Source organism: Mustela lutreola, chromosome 1, assembly GCF_030435805.1.
Source record: "Mustela lutreola isolate mMusLut2 chromosome 1, mMusLut2.pri, whole genome shotgun sequence".
Lineage (NCBI taxonomy): Eukaryota > Metazoa > Chordata > Mammalia > Carnivora > Mustelidae > Mustela > Mustela lutreola.
Window position 1 is genome coordinate 269312589 of NC_081290.1, and position 16046 is coordinate 269328634.

Below are 16046 nucleotides of genomic sequence, written 5' to 3' on the forward strand. Positions count from 1 at the left end.
TGTTGTAATTATTCTATTTTATTATTAGTTATTGTTGTTAATCTCTTTTTGTGCTTAATTTATAAATTAAACTTCATTATAGATATATATGTATAGCAAAAAATACAGTATATATAGGGTTTGTTACTATCTGTGGTTTTGGGTCTCCACTGGGAATCTTAGAATATACCCCCTACAGGTAAGTGGGGGGACTTCTGTGTTCAGAATCCTTATCTTTCTTCATAGAGGATTTTTCTGACTTCCAACACATTAAATTCTCCTTTCTCTTATGTGTTGTCTAGACTGAAATATTAGAAAAATCCATTGTGTTCTCATTGTCTTCTCAACAGAAGCAATTAGTTGCTCAAAAAATTCATATAGAAGAGAATGAGGACAGAGATACTGGACTGGAACAGAGACATAATAAAGAGGATCCAGACTGCATCAAAGCCAAGGTGCCGTTAGGGGACCTGGATCTGTATGATGGCACATATATAACTTTGGAAAGCAAAGACATCAGGTAAAGAAATTCTCTTTCCAGAAATAAAATTAATGTTTTCCTGAATAGACCTTTCTCAAATCGGTAAGAAATTATTTATCAATGTGGATAAGCTTCAGTCACAGATGAGTTTATTGAAATTTGAAAGTTTAAAATACATGTAGAACTTTTAAATATCAATTAAAAATACTTAATACCACAGGAGATTGAACAATTTATAGGAAAAGAAATACAAATGGCCAACAAACATGTGGAAAATCTGTCTCTCAGTAATGATCAAATAAGTACAAAATAAACCATTGTGTTTTCACCTCTCAAATTGGAAAAAATATTTAAAAATAAGTAACTGGTAAAAATGTGGAGAGGCTGTCAACAGAAGTGTAAATCGGTTTAATATTTCTGGGAATAATATTGAAAAACTTTTAAAAAGTTCATAATCCTGACATTCTTTGGTCTACCTGCTATTTTCTCTCTTTTGATTTATCTCCCTTGTTAAACTCCTAAAATACTGCCTACCAACAGTTGCTGTGTGAGAGAAAGGTTGAATGTGGACTAATACTAGTTGTAAAGATGAGGTGCTAGGAGAGTATAGTTGAGTCAGGGAAAAACTAGACATTTTTTCACCTTTCATTCATTTATTGCCCCTGGCTTCTTGATTTTAGCCCTGAAGATTATATAGACACAGAATCTCCTGTCCCTCCAGACCCTGAGCAACCTGATTGTACCAAAATTCTAGAACTTCCATATAGTATACATGCTTTTCAACATCTGCGAGTAAGTAGAGATTTGGGATTTTTTTTTTTTCTGTCTCCTGCTTATAAATATTTTTTCTTTCTTTTCCCCTTCCAAACAGCTTTATAATTTTACAAACATCTATTTCTTAAAACTCCTTTAAAATAAGTGCTATAAGATACTGAGTTACTTGTGAGCTTTTGTCTTATGATCTTTTTCTGGGTGTGTGGTTTTTGTTTTGTTCTGGTTTTTTTTTTTTTTTTTTCATTTTTTTTCTTCTCTTCAGGGTGTACAAGAGAGAGTTAATCTTTCTGCACCTCTATTACCTAAAGAAGATCCAATCTTCACATATTTATCTAAACGACTAGGAAGAAGTATAGATGACATCGGTCACCTCATTCATGAAGGGCTGCAGAAGGTAAGTCCTCAATAATTGAAAGGGCCAGAGACTCTGTGTGCAAACGGTCTTTTTTTCTCAGAAAATAATCTGCTTAGATAATTTTTATCTAGAGAGTGATTTTAAATATGGTTACATTAATATAAACTGTATGGTTCAAAGCTAGGGAGGAACATTGGTAGTCTAGTCCCCTCTATCAGAAGGGATGCCAAAAGTTTTATTTAAACTAATTCATGAAAAAGCAAATTATAAGCCAACATGAGCAACAGGGCTTATAGGCTAGATTATATATTTTAAATATGAAGGAAAATTTAACATTAGCATCTTTGAAATATTTACCCAATATATAGATCATCACTGTTCTCTGGACAAGAAAACAATCACTACCAACCATAAAGTCTTCTGATAATTTTCTTTTAAGGAACCATCTACTTTTAAAAACATGAAATAAAGAATTAAATTATGTAACAGCACCCAAGAAATTAAACATGTCATTTAGCATGACGTGTGGGAATTTAGAAAGCAGATTTTTTTTTTTAACTCTTCTCTGTGTCTGAGTTGTATCATAAAATGTAGGCTAGTGTCTTCCCTCCCTCCATCTCTCTCTCCCTTTCTTTCTTTCCTTTCTTAAAAAAAAAAAAGAAAGAAAAAGAAATTACTATTTATTTATTTACTTATTCAAAAAAGAGTAAGCAAAAGAGTCCCCATAAAAGGGACACCAGGGTGGCTCAGAAAATTAAGCCGCTGCCTTCGGCCCAGGGATCAAGTCCCGAATTGGGTTCCTTGCTCAGTGGGGAGCCTGCTTCTCTCCCTGCCTCTGCCTGCCACTCTGCCGACTTGTGGGCTCTCTGTCTCTCCCCCCAGCCCCGATAGATAAATAAAGAGATAGATAGATTTTTTAAAAGAGAGAGAGAGAGAACAAGCACACTAGAGTGGGGCAACGGGCAGAGGAGGAGGGAGAGAGAGAATCAAAGCAGGCTCCACACCCAGTGTGGAACCTGACACAGGGCTCAGTCCCATGATCCCGAGATCACAACTGGAGCCAAAACCAAGAGCAGAATGCTTAATCGGCTGAGCCACCCAGGTGCCCCAAAATGGAGGCTAGTTTTTAAGCAGTATTATAATGGTACTAGGTAAAATGTAAACAGGCAAGATTTATATAGAGTTTATTATATGTTTATATGTTTATTCAAATATGGCATATATATATTTTTTGATGATTTTATAGCCAAGTTACTGTCTTCATCTTGTTTTTCTGAAGGTAATGTAAAACATTGCTGCCCCAGAACTTGATGAGTTATAAAAACTACCTAGGAAAACTGGCCTAGGATTTAAAATACCTTCAGAGGTTGGTTAGTTGAAAGTAGATCATAGTGGTAAGTTCTCTATAGAAAATTAAGGTAGAGGGTAATTGTGTGGCTACTTTAGATTGAACAGTTAGGGTCCTCCTCTCTCTAAAGGTGAAATTTAAGCTAATACCTGAATGACAAGAAGGAACCAAAAGTCAGCAGTCAAGGAAGAGCATTCTAAGCCAAGGGAAAGGCTCTGAAGACTTCATGAGCTCAGTAGTGTAGTAGTCTGCTCAGGCTACCATCATAAAATACCACAGACTGGGTGGCTTAAACAACAGAAACTTCTTTCTCATAGTTATGAACGTTGGGGAGTCCAGGATAAGGTGCTGGCTGATTCATTCCTGCTGAGGACTTTCTTCCTGCCTTGCAGATGACCACCTTCTCACTGTGTCCTCACATGTCCCCTTCTCTGTGTGTGTGGGGGGAGAGATCCGGTATGTTTTCCTCTTCTTATGAAGGAACTGGCCTTATTGGATTAGGGCCCTACTCTTAGGAACTCATTTAACCTTTAGCACCTATTCCTAGGCCCTGTCTTCATGTATAGTCACACTGGGGGTTAGGGCTTCCACATGTAAATTGACAGGGTCAGGGGGCTAGGGAGAGACACTAAGATACAGTCTTTAATAGGTGAAGCTCCGTAAGGTTGGAGCCTAGTGAGGGAAGGAGAGGAAAGGAGCCAAAGATGTAGACCAGGGCCAGACTAAGCAGGACTCTGAAAACTAGAGTAAGGACTCTGTGCACTGAAACCTGAGTGTGGGAGACTAGAGGCTAGAGCAGAGGAATGACATAATTCAATTAAATTTTTTTTTAAGATTGATTTTATTTTATTTATTTATTTATTTATTTATTTGACAGAGACACACACAGTGAGAGAGAGAACACAAGCAGGGGGAGTGGGAGAGGGAGAAGCAGGCTTCCCGCAGGGCAGGGAGCCTGAAGTGGGACTCGACCCCAGTACCCTGGGATCATGACCTGAGCCGAAGGCAAATGCTTAATGACTGAGCCACCCAGGTGCCCCTCAATTACTATTTTTAAAAATATACTCTTAAACTTAGTTGGAGAAATGACTGAAGGAACCCAAACTGAAAACAGAGAGTTCTAAGGCTGTGGGCAGTAATTCATGAGAGAGATGACATAGCTTGGACTAGAATGATTAGTTTTAGAAATGGAGGGACTTAAACTATTTCAGGAAATGTTTAGAAGTTTAGAAGCTGATGAGTTAGATGTGGGGAATGAAGGGAATAGAAGAATTGAGAATAATTCCTGAAGTCTTGGCATGAGCAACTTGAAGGAAGAGCAGTGCTGGGGTAGAGGAACAGAAGATAGAGTCTGCTTTGGTCACATTAAATTTTGAAATACCTGGGGCGCCTAGGTGGCTCAGTGGGTTAAAGCCTCTGCCTTCGGCTCAAGTCCTGATCCCAGGGCCCTAAGATCGGCCCCGCCTGGGGCTCTCTGCTCAGCAGGGAGCCTGCTCCCCTCCCCCACCACCCCCGCCTGCCTCTCTGCCTACTCGTGATCTCTGTCAAATAAATAAATAAAATCTTAAAAAAAAAAAATACCTAAAAGAGACTTGAGCTCCAGGAGGGTGGATAGATAGATAGATAGAGCTGGATAGATAGATAAAGGATAATTAAGTAAGGAGTGTTTGTAGCCATGGGACTGGATGAGCTCATCTAGAGGAGAGGGAAGTTTGAGAAGAGGCCACTCTGAGTCCCTGGTCCTCCCACAGTTAGCTGTCAAGCATAGGGGGAGAGTTCAGCAAAAGAGATCCAAAAGGGTATCCAGAAGAATGCGGTCTCCTAAAAGCCAAGGGAAAAGGTGTCCAAGAGAAGGAAAAAGTATTGACAGTGGAATTTTATGAGAAATCTTACAGAAAAGTTTCTCCTTTAAAGGTGTGTTTTTCTCTTACTTCCAATATATTGTGATTTCTCTTACTTCCAATATATTCCAATATATACTTCATATATATATATATACACACACACATATATAGACCATCATAGTTTACTTATCACGGTGTTTTAACTTATTCCTATAGAATTTGTAATCGATTTTTTGGTCCCAATTCACAAAATAAAGTCTGAACATAAGAGATAAAACTCAAAGCATTTGTTAATTTGAAAAAAACTTTCTCAAAGGGCTGTCAAAACAGACTGAAACATAAGTCTTAAGTCAAATCTGAAAGAAAGTGGCACATATCCCTTAACAACATATGCAAGTGTTATACCCTTATTTGCATCACTTAGAAATTCTATACATTTCTTGAAGAGGGAATACTTAAAGCTGATTAATGCAGAATTATACTTAGTTTTAATATTAAAAATAACTCTTTTTGAAGAAAACAATTTGTCCTTTTGGAAAAAATTCAGTCTACATTAAAAAAAATCTATAAAAGAGAAAATTTTAAAAAACATTCAGAGATCATTACTATCTTACGATGTAATCTTTTTATTTTTACACATCTTTATAGTTAAAACAGTTATTCTCACAAGATTTTTTTTTTTTTTTCTTAAGAGAGCGAGAACACAGGGGCGGTAGGCAGGTGATGGGCAGAGAGAGGGATTGTGAGATTCTTTAAGCAGGTTCTGCACTCTGAGCCTGATGCAGGGCTTGATCTCATTTCCCTGAGATCATGACCTGAGCCGAATCAAGAGTTGGGCGCCTAACTCACTGAGCCACGCAGGTGCCCCTAAAATTTTAATAGTGGAATTGTGGGCATCAAAGTGTAATCATATTTTAAGGCTTTTTATATAATGTTGCAAACTGTCCCCCAGAAATGTTGCATTCACTAACATTTCTACAGTTAATATCTGAAGTTAATATACTCACAACTCCTAGTATAGCCCACAATGAGTGTTGACATTCTTTTTAATTTTTGCGAATTTATAAAAGGAAAATTTGTATCTTTTTTCTTTATATTCTTTAAGTTTTACATCATTTTCCTGCTAATTGACCATTGTTTTGAACTTTTAAATTTGTCTGTGCATGTTTTTGATCCATATTCTCTTGTATTTTGTCTTGTATTATCTTTCTTTTTTAGAGCTCTTTATGTATTAAAGATAATAAACAGTGGTTGTCATATATACTTTTCCCAGTTTATATTAAATTTTATAACTTTTTTTTTTAACTTCATATGACTTCTTTTTGCCATGCCAAATTTGAAATTTCTCTACATGGGCTTAAACACTGAGTTTTTGTCATGGTCCAGTTCAGTGTTTAGACCTCTGTGTGGTTGAAATTAGTATATGTTATAAATCCAGGCCACAGAAGAAGCAAACCTATCTCAATTTCTGTTTAACTTCACTAAATAATACACTTACTACTCTATACTAGAGACATAATTTTTAGCAGTGAAGGTTTGGATTGTGAACACAGATGAAAGAAGAACAAATAAAAATTCATCATTTACAAAAGGATAAGCCTGCCTTTTGCTTACATATGTACCTTCATTCAGATATTTAAATAAATAGGAAATTTTGTTAACTTGAGGAATTTCATGTTGGAACAACTGGCATTTCTAAGTAGGTTAGGTCCTAACTTCTAAAGTCCTGAAATAGGAATCAACAAGTTTGGGTCACTTGGTGGGCTTTTCAGCTTAATTTCCCTCTGGGAGCAAGAGCTTGAATTTGAGTGGTCTTTCCATGGAGATGACACCTGAAGTCACGTACTTGCTCCGCTGGTGATCAGGAGGCACCTTTGACAGATATAGTCTCTTGGTACTTTGTCCCCTGCTTATTCATTGGCGTAATGTCTTGTTCTTCAGCTTAAATTTCAGAAGAGACAGAATAGTGAAGGTGCTCATTTTGAACTTTCTGAGTCGAAGAAAGTGTGATGAGTTTTGTTGGATTGTTCTTATTTGTTTAATCTCTAGAATTCTTCCTCATGGGTACTGTATAACATGGCTTCATTTTATTGGAGAATAAAGAATGAGCCGTATCAAGTAGTGGAATGTGCCATGCGAGCACTTCACTTCTCTTCCAGGTAAGTTTTCTCCCTTTCTGGACTTCCTGATTCTCCATATAAATCAAGACTGGTAAAGAAGCAGCACATAAGAAAACAATGTGAAGAAGCATTGTGTTGTACTTAACACTTTCCTCTGTACCTGTTCAAAGAATTTAGTCCCATCACAAAAAAATGACAGATGTCAAAGAGTTCACGCTGTTAATAGCACAATATCTTTCTGATTTCCATTAAGGAAAAAATACATAATGTAGAGGCCCTCTGGTTCACTTGAAACTTGACTATAAGGACCTTGCCTGGAGGAATTAGCATAAATTAAATTTTTCTCAAAGCAAATAATGAGCCCTAAATACATTTTACAGCCATAAAGTATCTGCCCAACCTTATTTCTATGGCAAAATTCATAGCTGTCAGATTGAATAAGCACCATGAGCTATATAAAAATGAACAGTAGGATTTTCTTCAATTATTTTCTCTATCAGTACACTCAAAGTTATTTTTCTAAGTTCAATAACTTCGAATGTAATATTCTCTTGTTAAATAGTTACACGGAGTCACAGAGCACACACATCTCTCCTAACACCGAATTGCACCTCTCCTTCTCTTGTAGGCACAATAAAGACATTGCCCTGGTCAACTTGGCAAATGTGCTGCACAGAGCACACTTCTCTGCAGATGCTGCTGTGGTGGTCCACGCAGCCCTGGATGACAGTGACTTCTTCACCAGCTATTACACTTTGGGAAATATATATGCAGTAAATACAACTTTGTGTCTTCATGAGCCAAACCAGTTGCGATTTCCTTTTCTTTTTAAATTTTATTTTCAACTAAAAAATTACCTTTTTCCACCCCTTCCTCTTTTGGTCTGAACGAAGAAAAGGGAATGGAAATGAAGAAATTAGGGGGAAAATACCTCAACATAATAATGTATCCTAATGGTCCTAGCCTCTTGACAAAAAAGAAAAATAATTAAGTTGATAGGAGTCTTAAATTCCTGCAGAGTACCCCTCTGAAGATAGCACTACTTTCTAGTTAAGCAATCGTGCAGCATATCTTATGTTGTGGATTTGGTCACTGATCAAAAATAGTGTTTGCCAGGGGCACCTGGGTGGCTCAGATGGTAAAGCGTCTGCTTCGGCTCAAGTCATGATTCCAGGACCCACGATCAAGCCCCACCTTGGGCTCCCACCTTAGTGGGGAGTCTGCTGCTCCCTCTCCCTCTGCCTCTCTATCTCTCTCAAATGAATAAATAAATAAAACAAAACAAAATTATTAAAAATAATGTTCGCTACAGAGTGAGATGTAAGTGTGATCTTGTAAGTCGTTAGGGGGTTTGGGCAGGTCCAACCATGCTGTGACTAATGTTTTCCTCCTGTGTGTATATATGTGTGTGTGTGTGTGTGTGTTTTGTTTTGTTTTGTTTTGTTTTGTTTTTGTCTCTTCAGATGCTGGGAGAGTATAACCACTCAGTGCTCTGTTATGACCATGCTTTGCAGGCCAAACCTGGCTTTGAGCAGGCTATAAAGAGGAAGCATGCTGTCCTTTGTCAGCAAAAACTCGAGCAGAAATTGGAAGCTCAACATAGGTAATTGGGAGAGAAAATGTTACTGAAACCGTAGCACTCTAGAATCATAAGCTAGACCTGGGTAGGGTAATGCCCGTGTTAATTTGTGCATTAGAATTAAAAACACCTCTTCACTGCTGCTAGTCCTGTCCCTTTTCTTCAGATCCAGGGTGGGTTAGCACAACTCAGAGGTTGTGTAGAGGAATCTTTAATAGTATGAATTCCAGGAACTGGAGAATGTTTGCAGTAAATTCTGTCATTTAGGTCTTTATACTTCGACCATCAGTTACTTTTATGATGGAGTAGGGGCGCTGCCAGATAATTAGAAATTCGGTTATGGGGGCGCCTGGGTGGCTCAGTGGGTTGGGCCGCTGCCTTCGGCTCAGGTCATGATCTCAGGGCCCTGGGATCGAGTCCCGCATCGGGCTCTCTGCTCAGCAGGGAGCCTGCTTCCCTCTCTCTCTCTCTCTCTGCCTGCCTCTCCATCTACTTGTGATTTCTCTCTGTCAAATAAATAAATAAATAAATCTTTAAAAAAAAAAAAAAAAAAGAAATTCGGTTATGTTTTAGTTTCCACAGAATACATTGTCGGAAAAATAACTTGCACATGCTGCATTTGCTCTTTCTCCCCGTTAGATGCTAGGATTGGGCTAATGTTACATTAGTTAAGTGACATTGAGAAACATTATTTGGCCCATATTTTAATCCAATTTCTGTAAATTGTGCAGTGATGAAGTGCTGTTGTACTTGGTCCTTGCAATATACTTAATAAAAATGTATTTGATTCCATAAGTAGTAGGGCCAGTTAGGAAACTTCACATAACTGGAAATGAATTATTCTTACGGAATTAGCCTCCATGTTTTGAGGTAATTTTTTATTATTAGAGAATTAAATGGAGATTTGGAACTCATTAAACTATTGCATTTGCTTATTTTCCAATCATTTTAAAGCATAATGTGGTGAAAAGGAAGGAATGACCACTTATTTGTTTATACTGGCTTCTGTTACACCTGATCAGAACTTGTCCTGGCTAAGCAAATTGGTTCTCTCGTACACAATCTGTATAACTCGTAAATCTCCATGTGTTACGATGTAGTAGGTAAAAATGATTCTGTGACTGAATATAATCAGGCAGCTGATTTATTGATACCAACTGGTACACAAAATGTCTTTCGAAGCCGGGTTTCTGTGTTTTTTTTTTTTTTTTTTTTTTTTTTTTCCCAAAAATCCACAAATACAAGGAGCTAGAGTTTAAGAGCGAGGTACTTTTGGCCCTTTCTCTTCACCTTGTCTTTATGTAGAATCAAAAGAAAAGATGAAAAGGTGGCAGTAGAACTAACACGGACTTTGTGGGGGGAAATAGAATAGTTGTTGAATATGTCAATATGTATGAATATGAAGTAGAATAGTTGTTGAATATGTCAAGATTTATAGTGTATCACTATATCTTTTGGGTACCTGAACAGTCCAATACACCATTTAATATCAAAAGAGCCCTTTGTAAGGGAAGAATTTTGCATCCATCTTTTTGCCTCTAACTTTTAATAAAACAATAGATTTATTTTGCCCCCATTTTTAAATTTGTACTACAGTGTTTGTATGTATGTTAAAAGGAAGAAACTAGCAATTATTGCTGAGGACCAGAAAAAAATCTATACAGTATGTGGGTTTAAAAATTCAGTTTTAGGAGCACCTGGGTGGCTCAGTGGGTTAAGCCTCTGCCTTCGGCTCAGGTCATGATATTAGGGTCTGGGATCGAGCCCCGCACCAGGCTCTCAGCTCAGCAGGGAGCCTGCTTCCCCCTCTCTCTGCCTGCCTCTCTGCCTACTTATAATCTCTGTCTGTCAAATAAATAAATAAATAATATTTTTAAAAAGGTCTAAAAATTCCGTTTTAAAGATCTATAACTTTTTCCTGGTGTTATAAAAATGTTAAGATCCCTCCAGCGAACACTGAATGAGTTGAAAGAATATCAAAAGCAGCATGACCACTACCTGAGACAGCAGGAGATCCTAGAAAAACATAAGCTGATTCAGGAAGAGCAAATCTTAAGAAATATCATCCATGAGACACAGATGGCAAAAGAAGCACAGTTAGGTGAGTATTGATTCCAAATAAAGACAGTTTAGGAAGTTTACTTCTAGCATGTTTTACTTTCATAACTTTTGTGTAGCCCTAATGCAGTATAAAGTTGTGCTTATGACTTTCCTCAGTCTTAAAATCAAGTCATCAAGTTTTTTTTTAATTCACATTTTAAAGTAAAAATTAAATCTTTTCGATCTTAGAAGTCTTAACAACAGTTGTTTGATTTAGTAAGCATGCCAATCTCTTGGAGACCTTGTTAAAATGCAGATTCTTCTGAGGTAGGACCTGAGATTCTGAATTTCTAGCAAGCTCTTATTTGATGGCTGTTGTTGCTGGTCTGAAAACACAATGTGAGTAACATGGCCTTATACCAAGTAAACACAAGCCACACACACCCTTGAAACAAACCATCCACTACCAAGCCAACACTGGCAATAAGGCTGTCTTATTTTTCTTCCTCCCTTAAAAACAAATATTTTATTTTAGAAGTAAGATTTTAGGCTAGAATTTGTCTCAAGCAGGAACTCTTAACCTTGGTCAGTGGATTAGTTTCAGGGGATTCTGAAATCCTCCCCAAAAATTACATGCTGTAATATGTATGTGCACAATTTTTTTTCTGAAAAGAAGGCATATAGCTTTTATTAAAATCTCTCAGAGTCCATGACCCAGAAGTTAAAACCACTGTCTAAGGACAGTTGGGTTGACAGGATATCAGTGACTTGGTTATATCCAGAATGTTTCACTTCTAATGAAACCCTAAGGGAGCAGATCTAACAGGTGACATCAAAGAATAAATTAATAGAATATTGATATGGAAGGTCTCTTAAATCTTTGAACCTTAGCTGTGACCATTTAAAGTCCATTTTACAATCCACATACTAGGTTTTCTTTGCTATTTTGAGTATAAAGAGTATGTTCAGTTCTTTGGGTTATTTACTGCTTGCTCTGTATTACAATATAACTAGAGCTCTTGTAATAATTTTGAAACAGAATTATGAACTATATAAAGCAGATTATCTCCAGAGAGATGGCAAAAGTCTCTTAAAACAATGTAATTAATAGATTTTACTGTCACAGAATGTAATTACCAGAAGATATTTTGGTGATTTAGTGGAACCCCCTTTTTTTTTTTATAGTTAGAGAAACTGAGACTTCTTTAGAACGATTTAATTTAGCTAACTATTAATGAGTGTTTCTGTGTATGGTACCCCCTGTGTAAGTACTTTGCCAGGCTCTGAAACTGAGTGACTCAGACCAAAGAAACCATGTTGGTGTTGCTGATGTTTCTCAAAAATTGTACTTTCCTTTCTTATTCCAGGAAATCATCAGATATGCCGTCTGGTCAACCAGCAGCATAGTTTACATTGCCAGTGGGACCAACCTGTGCGCTACCATCGTGGAGATATTTTTGAAAATGTGGACTATGTTCAGGTCTTTTTCTTGCTATCTTCTAGCTCTTATAACTTTGCATATCTAAGAGTAATACTGCTTAATATTGCTTTTCCCCCTTGATTCCTTGTATATTTGATCCCCAAATTTGTGACTAATTTAAGATTTTGAGTATGTTTATGAAGTCAGATTTTGTAGATAGTACTCAGTTACTTCTTGCATGACCTTTCCAGTCCCCCCAAGGACTAGCTGTATATGTCTTTGTTTCTTTTCTCCTTTACCATGAGAGCTAGATTGGGCTGTATTAACTCAAAGCCTGCATCTCCCTTTTAACTTGCTAGAGTAAGACCAGTAATTTAAAATTTGGGGAAGAGTAGCCATGCTCTTCCCTCGAGTCATCAGTCCAGTTATGTTGCTTCAACTAAAAACATTAACAAAATGATTATTATCAACAGGAAATTTTTATTAAGCACTATTGCTACATGGCATGGGTATTTTCTCTCTCTTTATTTCTCTGTGAGTATCCATACATAGACATGTGTGTATACACACACACACACACATATGCATTAAGTCATATACAATCCTAGGCTAACTAGTTGGGAAGAAATAATACTTATTTATAATGATACCAGAGGGCATCTAATTGGACTGATAGCAGATAATAAGCACAACCAGAGTTTGAAATATCTTCCAAAAGGATATTGGAAATAAAGTGAAGTTTATCATATCCTATTGAAACCTATCATATTTTTAATCATAGATACAGGAATTTTCAGAGATGAGCAGTTAAGATAATTAATCAGAACAGCTTCTCTAGGAGGACAAACGATGAAGAATTAGTACTTTTTAGTCTAAAAAAATCCCAGAACTCATTGAGAAAAAGAAGCAAAAATTAAGAGACAGTTTAGGGGAGAATTAGTAATAAAGACCAAATGCTTCCCATGATTTTTGTCAACTAGTTCCTAGCAATATCCCATGTTTAGTTTTCAAACACAGTAAAGGGATATCAGACTTACACAGCTGATATTATAGCTATCTTTTTTTTTTTTTTAAGATTATATTTCTTTATTTGTGAGAAAGAGCCAGAGAGCATGAGCAGGGGCAGCAGCAGAGAGAGAGGAAGAAACAGGCTCCCCGTGGAACAGGGAGCCTGATGCAGGGGTCAGTCCCAGGACCTTGGGACCATGACCTGACCTGAAGGTGGATGCTTAACCGACTAAGTCACCCAGGTGCCCCTATAGCTCCCTGTCTTAAATCCAAACATTATTTTAAGGGGGAAAAAAGGGAATAATATTTACAAATGACACAGACTGAAACCAAGGTGACTTTTGGTTATCATGATGGTCTCAAGACAGACCATTTGGAAGACTCCCCTGTACTAGTGTAGCTTCAGTATTCTATATCCATAAGTTGTATCTCTGTTACATAGTGAATGAATCCATTCTTTTCTACTCCCTCCCATCCTGGTCCCATTCCCTTATGTAACAATGTTTTAGAAATAAACAGGAATGGGGGTATTCCCTAAGAATATCAAGCATTGATTTACCTTGGTTTGGAGGGAGGCTATATTTATATTGGGAGTTGATTGTATAATGGTTATAATGCCTAAATCATAGCTATATTAAACTCCTGAGAGCCCTTTTTCAAGTTCCTTGCTTCTCACACAGCACACTAATTCTACTGAGTACCAATCATTTTAGTCTAGACAGGGTAGGGCAATAATGAACCAAACATCTTAGATAATCAGCTCATGTTTAAACTTAAAAGAGACTAAATCACAGAAGGCAAGTAAAGGGACAGTAAAGAAAGGAAGAATCCATGCCATTTTTCTCATACTCCAATAATAGTTGATTAAAAGTTGCTAAATTATACATTTTCTGAGAGAATAGTGTTGGAGCCTAGTTCTGAAAATGTAAAGCTCTGATTACTTTATTACTGACCTACTTTCAGATTTCCTCCTGGGTTTGAGTATTCACTGAGGTTTTGAGTTGGATTAAATCTTAATCACAGCTTCTTTTCTGCTTCTAGTTTGATTCAACTTTTCTTTTCATTTTCTAGTTTGGTGAGGATTCATCAACCTCCAGTATGATGTCTGTGAATTTTGATGTTCAGGCAAATCAGAGTGATATCAGTGATTTGGTCAAGTCTTCTCCTGTAGCCCATTCCATTCTCTGGATCTGGGGCAGGGATTCTGATGCATATAGGGTAAGTTAATAAAGGATGATGAAGCACTTTTTTCAGACAAGATTTCTGAAAGAAGTGACGGTCCTTATCACTGTTCAGCTTAGCTCAGCAAACACTTAGTCAACTTCTATTAAACAGAAGGCATTCTCCTAGTAGTAGATTAGCAAGGCACCGGGTCTGTCTTGAGGTCTTCTTCCCAATCAAGTGAGGCATATAGACCAATTTTGGTTCAAAACTTTGGGCTCTGAGTATAAGTACCAACCCTCAAAAGTTTCTAAACTTGACCTAAGTATATGCTTCTATATACAGTTGACCCTTGAACAACATGGGGGCTAGAGGGACCGACCCCTCTAGCGACCCCTCTAGCGACTCTGCGACTGACCCACGCAGTCAGAAATCTGCATATAACTTTTTTGATTCCCCAAAAACTTAACTACTAATAGCCTACTATTGACCAAAGCCTTACTGAGAACATAAACAGTAGATTAACACTTTTTCTTATGTTGTAGGTATTATGTATTGTATTCTTAAAATAAAGTAAGCTAGAGAAAAGAAAATGTTATTAAGAAAGTCATGAGGAAGAAAAAATACATATATAGTACTGCACTGTATTTATAAAAAAAAAAAAAATCCACGTGTAAATGGACCTGCATAGTTCAAAGCTGTGCTTTTCAAGGGCCAGCTACATTTCACTTTTTAATCAGCATTCTTTTATTGAGCTCCTATTTGTGCGTCAGGCTGGTACTGTGGATACGGCATGCAAGCTCTTTGCTGGACCTTATATTCTATCAGATGATACAGATAATAAGTTAATAAGTATGTATTTTTTTTAAGATTTTATTTATTTATTTGAGAGAGAGAAATAGCTCAAGCAGGGGGAGTAGCAGAGGAAGAGGGAGAAGAAACAAGCTTCCCACTGAGCAGGGCACCCAAAGTGGGACTTGATCCCAGGGCTGTGGCACTGTGACCTGAGCCAAAGGCAAATGTTTACCCGACTGAGCAACGCAAGCACCCCAATAAATATGTATTTCTGACTAGCTAAGAAATAATTGTATGTTAGCCCATGGGGATACCAAGGTATGAGGACAGATACCATGTGTATTTTATACAGTATTAAATTTTTAGAATTCAATCCAGTTTATATTCTATCAGAATTAATATAGCCACTTAGATTTAATTCTGTGTAAAATAAATTCCCAAAAGTTTGATAACTCCAAGATTTAAGTTTAATAAGCCTCTGGTGTATCTTATGTATATTTAGAAAAATGAACATTTTACATATCAAAACAATTGTTAAACTTTGGCATTGGAAAAGAAACCATCTTAGTTCAGGGAAAAATAGTTTTCTTTTTTTTTTTTTTTTTTTTTTTAAAGATTTTATTTATTTATTTGTCAGAGAGAGAGTGAGCGAGAGCGAGCACAGGCAGACAGAATGGCAGGCAGAGTCAGAGGGAGAAGCAGGCTCCCTGCAGAGGGCAAGGAGCCCGATGTGGGACTCGATCCCAGGACCCTGGGATCATGACCTGAGCCGAAGGCAGCTGCTTAACCAACTGAGCCACCCAGGCGTCCCGGGAAAAATAGTTTTCTGTGCCAGTTTTTTAAGCTCATATATGTTTTCAGGTACAAATCATAAACTCTACTTTAAACTGGCTTAAAAGAAAATGTGCCTCATATTATAGAAAGTCCAGAGATGAGAGCAAGCTTTGGGTTTGGTTAATTAAATGGACCAGTGATGTCATCAGGGACCCGTTTCTTTCCTTTTCTTCAATTTGCCATCCCCGGTATAGGTTTCATCCTAATGCTTGTCTTCCTCATGGTCATGAGGTAACAGCCAGCAGCAACTTGGAGCAACATGTTCTTTGTTCCTATGTAGCAAAGGAGACAAAGACTGGCTTTTCTTT

General features: G+C 37.2%; 1 protein-coding gene across 3 annotated transcripts in view; it reads left to right on the forward strand.

The window, feature by feature from the left end:
* Positions 1–16046, forward strand: part of TTC17 (tetratricopeptide repeat domain 17) — a 120196-nt gene that overhangs the window by 25717 nt on the left and 78433 nt on the right. For all 3 annotated transcript variants that reach the window (XM_059140185.1, XM_059140188.1, XM_059140197.1), the window contains exons 3-11: positions 330–499; positions 1141–1252; positions 1497–1628; positions 6831–6940; positions 7530–7674; positions 8365–8504; positions 10421–10581; positions 11888–12000; positions 14020–14166. In XM_059140185.1, the coding sequence (XP_058996168.1) occupies positions 330–499; positions 1141–1252; positions 1497–1628; positions 6831–6940; positions 7530–7674; positions 8365–8504; positions 10421–10581; positions 11888–12000; positions 14020–14166 (1230 nt within the window). The remainder of the gene's footprint in view (positions 1–329; positions 500–1140; positions 1253–1496; positions 1629–6830; positions 6941–7529; positions 7675–8364; positions 8505–10420; positions 10582–11887; positions 12001–14019; positions 14167–16046) is intronic.